Here is a 13,354-nt window from a genome sequence, read left to right as displayed (position 1 = left end):
GACATTTTTTTTAAAAAATTTGAAAAATAAGATGAATGAATGACAAAAATTAAAAAAAAAATATATTGGAGACATCATTTTTCAATTAATATCCGTTTTTCTGTGAATACAAAAAAACAAAAAAAAACCAGTGAAAATAAAAAAAATAAATGAAAAATGAAATAAATGAATAATAAAATTAAAAAGCAAAAAAACCAGTGAAAAAAAATTATTGAAAAATGAATGAATGATAAAAAATTTTTAAAAATTATTAGAGTCATCATTTTGCAATTAATATCCGTTTGTCTGTGAATACAAAAAAAAACAGAGAAAATAAAAAAAAGATTGAAAAATGAAATGAATGAATAATAAAATTAAAAGACAAAAAACAAGTGAAAATAAAAAAAATGATTGAAATGTGAAATGAATGAATGATAAAATTAAAAAACAAAAAAAGAACCAGTGAAAATAAAAAAAAATTATTTAAAAATGAAATGAATGAATGATGAAATGAAAAAAAAAATTATTTGAATTATTAGTTTGCAATTGACATAAATTTACCAACGAATATAAAATTTACAAAAATGCAGTTCTATACATTTAAAAAAACACATCGCTTCAAATAAAAATTTGTTAAATAGAATCAGCACTCCTATTACAAACACACACGTATGTTTTAGAGCAAAAATAATTCCAGAATTCACTAAGAAAAATTGTTAATCCTATATCATTTAAAAGTTATTAGAAAACACAATAGTTGCTTTATCTAAAGAAAATAATTGTCTAAAAACAGTAAATAAAGACGTGTCTTTTAGTCACAGTATTTGGGACCAAGAAACTACATCATTTATTTATTTTTGTGCTTTAATTTTTTTTTTAATTTATAATCAGAAGAAGAGTTTCTATTTCTTAGCTGGCAACTTTGTATCTTTTATAACTCCGTATTTCAAATATTCTAATTTCAATTTTCATGTGTTTTTCCTCACATTCTATCTATAAATAAACTGCTATTATTAATACTTTTAGGAAATTAAAAATTATCTTCATGTATCCCGAGGATTTATTTATGGTCAATATAAATATAGAATTTATTATTGTTTACTTAAAAATCATTCAAAAAGCTCAAAGTTATCATTAGAACTTATTTTAATCCATTTAGTTTTTAATTGAAAGGCATCAAGGGAATAAAGTTAATAAAAAAACTCATCAAATTTTATGTAATATCTTGATTAGAAAATAAATACAATCATTAAAATAATTTTAATTTTTAGAGTATTTTTCTATGAAAGCTTGAATTTATATGAGATGTCAACTCTAGTTTTTAATATTATATTCCGAGATAAAATAACATGAAATAGAAAATGATAATTAAAAGAAAAGCATATAAGCATTCATTTATTATTTTATAAGTAGAAAACATATGAATGCCATTTAGGCTTCCTGGATACTAAAATGACGTTCTCTGACTGATAAAATATTTTTATCTAAAAGGATTTAAAAACAATAATGAAAACGAAATTTAAGAAGATAAAGGTTTGTGGTTTAAAATCACTTTCACCTAACTGTTTAGTTATCGGTGCTTTTAGTGCTGCATTTTAATTATTCAAAGGTATGTATACTTTTATGACTTATCGTTCTTTTTATAATGTAATTTTTGACAAATCGTTTGATATTCTGTTTAAGTCGCAGGTATCAAAAATTTTGCTCTGAGATTGTAGTAAAAAGTCTGCAGTTTTTACTTTTTCTTACAATCATATTTATTATCTTGCTCTTAATGTACAACCCGTTCTCATAATAGATTGGCAAAAACCGTAAGATTGCACTGTTTTTACTGAAGAAAAAAGTAAATGTAAAGATTAAATTACTTCTTCTTGAATTCTTGAGCATCTTCTTCTTCTTGAGCATCACTGATGGCTCAGAAAATACTTATCGTAAATCCTCTTAGAAACAAAAATATATATCACTAATTTGATTTCAAAATTGAAAATTTTGTAATAACTCTACATATAAAAAAAACTGTATACTCAATGTACTGTAAGAATTTGTTAATCAAGGTCATTGTTTCTTGTTTCATAGCCTTCTAGCTTTTATCTCTAGTGATTGCAACATTACAGAATTAATCAAGGTATGATTCTAAAAAAAAAAAAAAAAACTTTGGAAATATTAAATACTATCATGAAATTTTAAATGAAATAAAGTACAATTACTCAGTGCCCTATTTTCATCAAAGAGTTATTTTTAGTTACATTAAATTAACATATTCATATAAAAGTGTACAAATATAAGCGAGACTTTAAAAAAATAAGTTTTCTGAAATATTACTTATAAAAATAAATGCAATGTTATTTTTGACATATAAACATTTAGTATACAAGTATGTTTTTTTCTTTGACATTGAGGATTCTTTTATTATTATTATTTTCTTATGATGGAGAAAATCAATGTGCACGATGGCAGTTGTACACAAATTTTAAATTTTATCATTACACTTTACGAAAAGTTTTCTCCTTCTCAATCTTCTTTGAATATTTGTTAGTCCAATGTGCTTAGTTTGGATGATAGATAAGATGTTCGAATATTGTCTAGTGAAATTACTTAATCTTTCCCTGTGTTTCCACCGGATTTGCGAAACCTTTCATTGAACTGAGATTCTACTCTAAACATTTCTTAAATTCCATAGAATTATATGGCTTGATTATTTATTTCATATGAGAAAAACCAATTTGCATAATATCATGTGAATCCTAAAATAATAATAAGAATGTTTTTAACTAATAATCTTATTTTTGAATTCGTAGAGCATCTTCACTTTTCTTAATAATCAGCGTTGTCCCAGTGGTGTAGTGATCCAACCAATTTTCATTGCAGGTTAAAATTTGAATTTAGCAAAATACAACTTAACATTTTTATTAAATACTTTGATATTTTGAATTGAAGACAAAATTTAGCTCACTTTAATATTTTTGAATTTTACTTCATATCACTTCTGCCAGTTGACATTAAAAAAATTCATATTTCGCATATCTTCTTATTTAGAAATATTTAATAATCCAAGAAAATATTATAAATTATGAAATAAAATTAAACTTTTGTAAGATCTGCAAGAGCTTACATTTGCTTCAGTAGTGGGAATCGGGGGGGGGGAGGAACAAAAGATTGAACAGGATAGGTGAAATATTAATTCTACCACTATTCGTGGGTTTTTTTTTGTTGTTGTGGTTGTTGTTGTTGATTGTTTGTTTGTTTTTTTGTCATAGTCTGAAATAAAACTGATTTTCTGCAATATAATTCATTTGTTAAAGGTAATGGGATGCAGATAACGTTTCCAATGATTCATATGTGAGACGACTAAACGACTTTGGCCTAGGTTAATGTACTAGGTTAATGTTTTATTAACATACAAAAGAACTAGATGGCGACGTTGAACAATTTCCAGAAGGAGATAGTTATTTTAAGACCTATTCGAAGAATATTCTGTTTTTTGAAAATATTTATTTTCGAATAACAGAAAATAATTATTTTAAGGTGAACAAAATGTACCTATAACTCTGCTTTAACAATTTTTCTAGAAAAATTCTAGCATGCAATTTATCGCTATTCTATGCAATTTGAAAAGATTTTAAAAAAATATTTGATTTAGATATTTGAAAGAAAAGAAAAGATTGATATAAATGTCAATTAATTTCCTAAAATTCTGGAAGTTTATTAGTGAAAATGATTTTAAGAAGACGATGAACTAAGCACCTTTGCCAAATTATTCACTTAGGGTTATGAAATTTTTAATTATTTATTAAAATATGTCAAATTTCGTTACAATTTTTTAAACATTTAACGAAAAAAACTATTTTTAAAAAAATTAAACGATATATATTTTTTTTTAAAAAATTTCAAATTATTTCAAGGGGTTTAGTTTTTAATTTTTTCTATTATTTTTTCCTTAGTGTCGAATAAAAATTTATTTGGTACAAAACTGTGTATGATTTTGTAATGCCAATGAAATGCTAATTTTTTTAGAAATGCTCTTATGCATACTTACTGAATCTTCACAAGAATTTTATTTTTTCCTGAGCTAAAATTGACTTTTAACTATTTAAGAAAACCTCGAAATATAAAAAGAATACCTTACTTTCTTTATTGTGTAACCGAAATTTTTATTATCATTTCTTTTTAACAATTTAGACACCTGGGATATTTCAAAGATATTTACATTTAATTATAATGTCATTTTGAGGAAAATTATTAAAATGTACTTTTTCTCTAGCCCTTCAAATATTCATTTTATTGAACAGTTCATTTTATGATACTATTTTAGTTGAATATAAAATATAAACATATATTTTAGTGATGAAAGGATGAAAGTAAAATTTCATATTTTCGTCCATTTTTGCTTATTTCTAAGTCCACTGTTTCTTTAATTATAAGTAGCTAAAATAAAAAATAAAAAATTTAAATTTAAAAAAAAACATTATTTTTTTACATTTAAAGGTAACATGATCTGAATTCACAAATCCTAAAATTTACTATGGGTGAAAAAAATTAAAAAATTCTAATAGTTTAGAATTTTAATATAATATTTGAACAAAAACATAAGCTTTTAATAATTAAATTCATATACAAATAAATTTATTAAATAAAAATTTATAAGTTTTTCGAATCAATAATCTATTAATTTCAATAAATCTTTCACGTTATTTTTTTTTATTTTATCATAGAAATTTTTGTCAAAACCGTTTATATTTCTCAGTTTTTTCATATCTTTAATATAATTTTTGTAATTATTATCTTTTTTGAGGAATTGAGAGGTAAGTTTAGCTGATTACTGTGTTTATACTTTTTTCTCTTTAAAGAAATAGAAGTTATGTTTAATTACAAATTTTGATACAAACAATGATCACAAACACATTACACATACACACACAGAGAGAGAGAGAGACAGAATTTCAAGAAAGAAAATGTAAATTTTTCGTATAATCTAACTTATTAAAATATGAATTTTATTAATACTCGGCATTTTTAAGGATGCGCCTTTTAGTATAGGGTAAAATTAATTTTAAATAGAAACTTTTTTGCACGAGGTATACAGAATCCACACTTGTGATATTTAAATCATGGTAATAGAAGTAATTCTTTATATCTTTGTTTTCCTAAATATCAAAGCATAAAATATTAAATTTGTTTCTTTTTTTTTTTTTTTCATCAGTAGCTTGCTTTCATTAAATTGAGGCAAACACAATACATAGAAAAATTGAATTTGTCAAACTAATATATATATATATATATATATATAGTTTACTTCAATATGCATGTATATATATCGAAAATTTGTATGAAATTTTATATGTCATTTTGTAGTAAGATCTATATAAATGTAATTGAAATCAATATATATTACAATCAATATTCTGATATTTTTTAATAAACTCTATAAAAAAATTCAAAATATTTCCAGCATATGCCACTGCGAATCAAGAATGGATTTTAACGTTACTGAAATCCTCACCCTTTTATGTAAACTGGCAGATTCTGAATGCTTGAAAGTGACAGCAAATGAGCATTCAAAATTTTCTGTCGAGGAAATTTTAAGTAAGTAGAATTACCTTTGTTAAAAATTCATTACCCTTGTTAATCTAATTTAAATATGCAACATTATCACTAGAAGAAATTGCAATATCTTTAAGAATAACTAAAATTGATTCGATTTATATAAAATGTACGAAATTTTCTAAGAATATATGCAATTATTTATTGAAAAATATATGTAATATTTTATGTTTATTATTATTATTACTGCATAAGAGACAATGCATGTCACAAATTTCTTTGCGAATAGGGTGCATTTTTTAGAGTGTGTGTGGGAATATCATATTATACTGAATAAAAATTTAAAACGTATCTTAAAAAAACTGCATCTTTCTTTAAATAAATTTGGCCTAAAATTTATTGAAGGTCTATAGTTTCAGTGTAAAACTAGCAAGTTTAATTTTATCCGTTTAATTCTTTTCATTTCTCTGTTAGTGCATGCGTTTCTAGACATCCAAATTAACAAATACTCAGGCATAAATCCAAAAATTGTGTTTCAGACAAATGGAATTTTTAAAAAAACTGAAATTTATTGAACTCATCAAATTGAAGGTTTAAGCTTAACGTAAAATTAATCCTTCAAAGAGAATGGTATGGAATAGAAGCTTAACATTCTATTCCATACCATTCTCTTTGAAGGATTAATTTGAAGGATATCTATATTGTGGAGCAGTTGCATCTATTACTTTTTTAGTTATATGAGATTTTGTAAATTATTTTTTATTAAATTTATTATTTTTTAAAGTATTATAATTTTATAAATTTGATTCCATTATTAAAAAGCAGGTTTATCATTCATATTTTCCTATTTTTTCAAAATTTGAATTTTTAATATCATATTCTTTTTTATTTAATTTATAATTAACGTATCATATATAATAGTTTTATTATATATGATAACGTTTATATATAATAGCTTTATTCATGCCATTATATCATCATTTCTTTTCCTTACATTATGTATTTTATGTTTATTTAATTTTTTATAATTTATGTATTTTATATTATTATATACTTTATGTAATTAGATTTATCTTTAGTTTTTAGTGTTATTTGCACTTTTTTGCAATTTATATTATTAGATAGGTTATATTTTTAAATTTTTCTCTTTTTCATACTTTTTAAATTCTTATTTATTGTTTTTAGATTCTTTTTATACTCTCTTAATATTTTAAATAGTGCACATTTTTTTAGGTATCGGAAGTTTGAAAATTCTAATTAATATCTACAAAATTTTTATTCTTTATTTAAAATTACATTTCTTTTTTACAATTAAGACGATGAGTAACGGCTCAACAAATAGTCAAATTTGTAGGTATTTGGCAACTAATAATCCTAGTTTTATAGTAAAACATGATATTCATTTATCAGATGTAAACTGTATAAAGTATTTCGTCAATATGCGGATTACCCATGCCATTATCGTTTTGAAGTTTACACACACACACACAAAAAAAAAAAAAATGTTGTTCGTGATCAACTGCAGCTTAAGAATGAGTACCACATTGAACGACAAAGTGCTCAAATGCTAAATGAAAAGCTTAACGCCATTTCAGTTCTATTGTTGGATTTTCTCAGCAGTATTTGAATAATAAAAATCAAAATATCGAAAAAATTAAGGTAACATAAAAACTACATTTTTATAAATTAATTTGATATACTACAAGTTAATATATGCACAGATTCTTTTTATACAATATCTATTCAAAATATGCAAATAATTTTCTTATACAGGATAACCATAAAACAACTTCGTATGTATCGAAGTACCTGCAGCTAAAGCTAATGAACGACAGAGAACCAAAACTCATATGTAGACTGTAAATGATAAATACAGATGAATTTCACAAAAAAATGTAGTCAGAAATGTCAGTTAAAATAGGCTGAACGCTTGCTGTGCTATTGGAATGTATATTAGTCAATAATTTAAAAATTGGGAATAGCGTTTGCAAAATTTCATTAAGTTTCAAGTGATAAAAAACGCAGGTAGGTATAACAGTCAAGAAAATAATCTGTTATTAATAGACTAATTGTCTTTGCCGACTTGCTTTTTGACTAGAATACTGACATTTTAAAAGTTTAACATTCATGCATTTTTTATAGAAAATTATCTTGCTATTTGATAACAGCATAAAAACCAGAATTCAATTGAATCAATCTGCTACAAGTTCCTGTAGTTACAAATTAAAGTACATAAACTCTGAAAAAAAACAAGCGTGAAAATCTTATTTTAGTGTTTACGTTCAAAGAAAAAGCAATTTTTTTAAAAATCTTAACACTGGCAAAAGCACGCGACTAAATGTTTTGTTAAATGAGCTTGAATTGAAAAAACGTCGCAGGTTATGCATGAAATTAAAGAATTCAATAAAAGTAAAGAAAAAAACTGTATATAAATGGGTCATTAAAAAGATAATTTTCTGACTTAAAATATAATACAAAAACCATCTTTGAAAGAGAATATTTTTGAAAAATAGGGTTAGTAATTTTCATAGGTGAGTCATATCGATTACCCATCTGGCGACGATTAAGTCTTTTCGCGCTCAATTAAATTTTCTTTTTGGTGCTTATTTCTTGATTTCTTTTAAATATTGTTTCCTTTGACTGAGTGTTATTAATGCTCCCAAATACATTAGTCTAAGAAAAAGTGTGTATAGTTCTTTTTCCCAGATGTAGCTTTGGTGATCAAATCACTTTTTGCACCTTAGAAAGGAATTTAGAAATTAAAAAAGACTTTTTTTTTGTTTACTTTAGAAAGGCAAGTTAGCTTTTCCATCAGTTTTATGACGGTAAAATATAGTTGTAAAAAATGGAAGAGAAAAAAATTTTCGTCGTTTAGTCACCTATCGCATTCACAGTAGCATTACTTCCGTATCGAGAAAACGGAGGGTCTCAGGTTCGAGACCCAATTCCACCGAAGAACCGTCTTGTAAGCGGATCTGTTGCACATTAAATCCGTCGGGGCAAACGTCCTCCCTCTGGTGTGATGTGGAAGTTAGGAGAGGGTGTGCCAGCTGAGATGTATTCCTCATCATCTGACCGTGGTTCAAAATTATGGGATACATCCCAAAATAGTCCTAGTTGCTTTAAAACGGGACGTTTATGTATAACTGAAATAATCCTTCCGCATTGCTGCAGGACACTGACTATCGTAAAGATCTAAGTCATGGTTGCCAGGCCTCAGAAAGAGGTTATATTTTGCACCCAAAAGTAATTTTTTGATATTTAATTTTCTTAATTTCTAAAAGCAAAAGAGATTCTATAAATTCTTTACCATGTAGAGAATTTCTAGAATCTCCTTCTTCCCTTACTTTCGTCCTATCTCACTTTTATACAACATCATGGGGCATAAGGAGGAGTTGTATAAGGAGTGTTAACTTACGCATAAGGAGTACTTGGAGCCATCAAACAAGTTTCCAACCTGGCCAATCCCTCACAGTAAGAGACTGTTCCCACTGGTTTTTATATTATTTTTTTTTCTTGCCGAATCTGTCTCCCCGTGTCTTCCATCGTTTGCGTATGAAATTTGATTTCATTGATAAAACATAATAAAACGAATTTAAATCTCACATCCACAATCAGTTAGAAAAGTATTGATTGATTATTTGGTTTCTTCTTTCTTAAGAGGAATGAGGCATTTAGGAATAGGAAATTTAAAAAATGCGTAGATAGATAAGTATAAAGAAAAATGTAAAGTATGCCAATAAGTGCAACTCCAAAAATCTCTCCTATTGACGATTTTTGGTATTAAAATTTTGCTTTGGCAAATTCGTTTCACAAACCTTCTATAATCTCTGCATGAAATTTGAGTTCTATCCTTTTGTTAGTTTTAGTCGCAGATACCTACAAATGAACAAAATTAATTTCAAAATTATTTAATGGCTAATCTATAAGCTAAGAATCAGATTCATAAATATTTAACTGAACATAATGATGTGCAAAATGGTTTTATGGATATTTATATTTATATCTACTTTAAATGCCACTGACAATGGATAAATCTTCTCGAGATGTTTGTGACGCTTTAGAAATCTAAAAAAAAAAAAAAATGGATGAAACAACTTTTTTTTATCACTCGAAATTTATTGTATAATGGTGTAAAAAATTGATTTTTTTTTTTTAACTTTTAGGGGCAAATCATCTGTCGGAACATTTGAAGGACAAAGAAAACACAGTTATTCAAGGAGAAAATGATGCTATAGACTGTAGTAATGTATCAAAACGTGTTGAATTATTTTATACTAGTCGCCTTTGGGGACCAGATGGTTACCCGGTATTATTGGTTGCAAAAATTTTCAATTACATATTTTATATAATTTGGTATTTAAACTTACTTAAGCAAAACATTTTTAAACATCAAACTGTGATGATCATATACTGTTTCAGAAGTCTCGTACCATTATGTTCAATGTACTCTGCATTTCCCTGCTTTTTTTCATGGGAAATAAGATGCAAATGCAAGCTTAATTTTATAAATTTTTGTGGAATGTATTGTCAAGAATTAGGCACAAAATATTTTTTTAGAAATTACTTAAACATTAAAAAATAAATTATAGCTCAAAATGATATATATAATTGAAAAAATAGTTTTTGAATTTTAAAATGATGCAAAATTAAGTTTTGTATTGTAAGAAGTTTCGAAGTTGTAACGGAAAAATGGCAAAATTCTGTTTATTTTCTATTGAAAATAATAATTAAATTTCAAAGAAATTACTCTAAGATGCAAATTTTTGCCTTCTAAAGTATGTATGTGTCAAGTTTGGTAGTTTAGATTTTATATTTCTCAATATAATAGTGAAGAATATTTTTTAATAATAGTGAAAAATCTTTTATAACGTGTCAAAATATTTTACTGTTTTATCTTGCAGATCTGCATAGAATTAATATAAAAAAAGATAAAAGTAATATTTCCAGTTCGTACTGAAAACTGATAATGATATTGCTAGTAATTCCTATTAAAAAATAAATATGATAATGAAAATTAAAAGTATATATCATCTGCTTCGATAGCCATCAGGATGCCACATTTTTAATAGCTTAAAATGTATTTAAAAGACAAAAATAAAAAAGGTTAACTACATGAATTGTTTATTTAAGATCGTGACGACTAACGGCTTCTAACTAAGGCTATATAAGTATAAATATAACAAATAAGTTATTCATATCTACAATTCAATTTCACGAATGCAATCCCCTATTTTTCGTTTATTTTTTTATTGTCTTTGTTTTACTTTCCATAGTGAAGAATCTTGTGATGTTTTTAGTAAATGAAGAAGATAATCCTTCGTCAACACATGACAACTATATCACAAGTTTTCAAAGTGTGCAAGGTTTTTCTCTTGCTAGTATTTTTGGTAAGTGCCCTTTATCAATTTTATCATCAAATTTTGTGGAGCTGCCGAGATTTATTAATTACAATCTGGAATTGTCAAAGAATATAACCTGTTTTAGCAATTTCTATAAATACTGGTGATACCATGTCTTGACTGAAATTGCTCTGTAGCTGCTTACAGCTCATTTATATTATCTTTAATTTTTATTTACTCACAAGCAAACCTCTCCCCCGGGGGCACCTCGAAATGAGGATGAGATGCTTCCAGCATGGTGGTTGAATCTCGCCACCCTGAAGGGTACACGAAAAGGTGGGGGATTTGGCTCCTCCCATCTTAGGGAAGAATTGTACCGTGGCCGGTGATGGCCCTTAGGACTCACCCACAATTTCCGCCAGTGTTGCTGTTGAAGCGGTTCAGTCTTTCTGTATTATTTATCCGTGTGCCTTCGAGCGGATCGGTGAGTCAATGAATGATTTACAAACAATCACAAGGCAAAAATAGGATGACAAGTCTAACAATATCCCAATACTAATCGATAATCTCATGTGAATCACGCAAACACGTTCAGAAAAAGGAAAAAAAAAAAAGGAAACAATGACAATTCCTTATCCAAACTTCATATGTCTTTGATTACAAGCTTGTGATTTGGCTCGATATTTTGTTGAAGATACGTAGACTCATAATCCAGCCAACTGTGATTGCGTTAACATAGTGGTAAGTCATTGACAGGATTCTACATATTAATTTTCAAAGTTATTCGAAATTGATTTTACTCAGGGTTGTTATTTGCACTCAATCGCTGTAAAATCATTCAGTCCAAAGTATTCAATAATGTTTATAAATGGAATACAATTAATTTTTTGACTAAATGTATTAAAATGCAATGTGCTTAAAATTAACCCACTTCTTTCTTTCGCATTTAAAATGAAAGATTTTTATCACTTTCTTAGTTTCCATTGAAAAATGCAGTAATGATTATTCGTACGGATGCCAATTAAGATTGGAGACTCAGAGATATGCAGTTCATACTTTCCCATTCCTTCTTTAAGTTGATTCTGAAATAATTCGAATTTTGCCTATTATTTTTTTATCCTATCAACAATCCCACCAGAGAGCACCTCAAAATGAGGATAAGATGCTTTCGGTATGGTATTTGGATCTTGCCACTCTGGAGGGTACACGAAAAGGCGGGGTCTGGCTTCTCCTATCGATGACAGTATTGCTGTTGCTGCAGTCCGGTCATTCAGTATTTATTTATCCGTGTGCCTTCGGTGGGTAGGAGAGTCAGTGATTACCTGATGTCTGTCAATGTCAAAGTTGCTATTTTTTAACATATAACTTTTTTTGTAGGTCTTGTATTTGCTAGCTTTCAAGTAGTTTTCTCACATATTTGTAACTATGTATTTAGCAATTACCAAATGTCTGTCAATGTCCGAATTGCTATTTTTTAACATATAACTTTTTTTCAGGTCTTTTTACTAGCTTTCAAACTATTTTCACACGTACTTGGAACTATGTCTTTGGCAATTACCAGATGTCTGTCAATGTCCGAGTTGCTCCAGTTTCTTCAGTGTTACGCGTCCTGCCTCCGACAGATCAAAATACTTTGACTTTAAGAATTCGGCAAATTATTCAACAGAACTCTATAACCACGTATGATGCTTTAGCAGCACAAATTGAGCAAGATTCTTCACTTGTAAGAAGAATAATTCTTCGACATTTAGTGGAATATGTGGATGAAGATCTATCCATGACAGTTACTCGTGGAATCTGAGATGAAAACTAAACCATACATCAAAAAAATGTCAAATGATTGATTATGTATAAGACATAAATCAGAATTTGCTGTTTTGTGGTTTTTTTAAATCCTATAAGTAAAATTACTAATTACCTTGATATTTTATCGCACATTTAATTTACTTTTTCTAGAAAATCAATCAGTAAAGTTTTTGATATTTTTTCTCGTCTACTGCAAACCATAAATAGATAAATTATAGTAATTGTCAAAAAATTCGAACGTTAGATTTTGAGGATTCTCTATATTTCAGATCACTCTGAGTGCGAAAAATATATATTTGGAATTATTTCTGCCAGTAAGCAAAACATTTAAAAACGCATTGAGCTAGATTGGTGAAGTTTGATATGTATTTTTACATCAAATTTGTAAACTTCTAGCAATTTTTGAAGGAGATCCACACACAAAAATTTGGTTATCAGACTTTTCGATAATTAAATAACAAATAAATCCAATAATAAACAAATTCAGCATCTAAAGTGCAGAGTTATATCAAATTTTGTATTAAATTGTTTAAAGGATTGACCATTTGTCGGTCTGTACTATTACATGTGTGTAGACGCGAAAACTCAAAAATGCAGAACTGAATGAAATTTGTTATGTATTCTTGTTATTAAAATTGTAATTATGTGAAAGATTTTGTTTCCAATCGATTAAAAAATATATTCGA

The 13,354-nt window shown here is 26.9% G+C and overlaps 1 protein-coding gene across 2 annotated transcripts; it reads left to right on the top strand.

The window, feature by feature from the left end:
- The first annotated feature begins 1,519 nt into the window (after positions 1–1,519).
- LOC129983570 (uncharacterized) lies at positions 1,520–13,354 on the top strand. 2 transcript variants are annotated; one of them, XM_056093097.1, is made up of 5 exons: positions 1,520–1,588; positions 5,429–5,562; positions 9,687–9,764; positions 10,821–10,910; positions 12,359–13,354. In XM_056093097.1, the coding sequence occupies exons 2-5, from the start codon at positions 5,451–5,453 to the stop codon at positions 12,661–12,663; spliced, it is 585 nt and encodes a 194-aa protein (XP_055949072.1). In that variant the 5' UTR covers positions 1,520–1,588; positions 5,429–5,450; the 3' UTR covers positions 12,664–13,354. The 2 variants fall into 2 exon arrangements, with proteins under 2 accessions (XP_055949072.1, XP_055949071.1); XM_056093096.1 differs by having other exon boundaries at positions 10,797–10,910.

The sequence above is a fragment of the Argiope bruennichi genome, chromosome 9 (genome assembly GCF_947563725.1).
Source record: "Argiope bruennichi chromosome 9, qqArgBrue1.1, whole genome shotgun sequence".
Classification (NCBI taxonomy): domain Eukaryota; kingdom Metazoa; phylum Arthropoda; class Arachnida; order Araneae; family Araneidae; genus Argiope; species Argiope bruennichi.
This window is presented reverse-complemented; position numbering and strand designations above follow the sequence as displayed.

What these genes read in the sequence shown, in the direction of transcription:
- LOC129983570 (XM_056093096.1), top strand. Translation starts at nt 5,451, where the DNA reads ATGGATTTTAACGTTACTGAAATCCTCACCCTTTTATGTAAACTGGCA. An exon ending in AAATGATGCTATAGACTGTA is followed by an intron (nt 9,765 to 10,796) that starts GTAATGTATCAA and finishes TACTTTCCATAG; the next exon opens with TGAAGAATCTTGTGATGTTT. An exon ending in TTCTCTTGCTAGTATTTTTG is followed by an intron (nt 10,911 to 12,358) that starts GTAAGTGCCCTT and finishes ACTTTTTTTCAG; the next exon opens with GTCTTTTTACTAGCTTTCAA.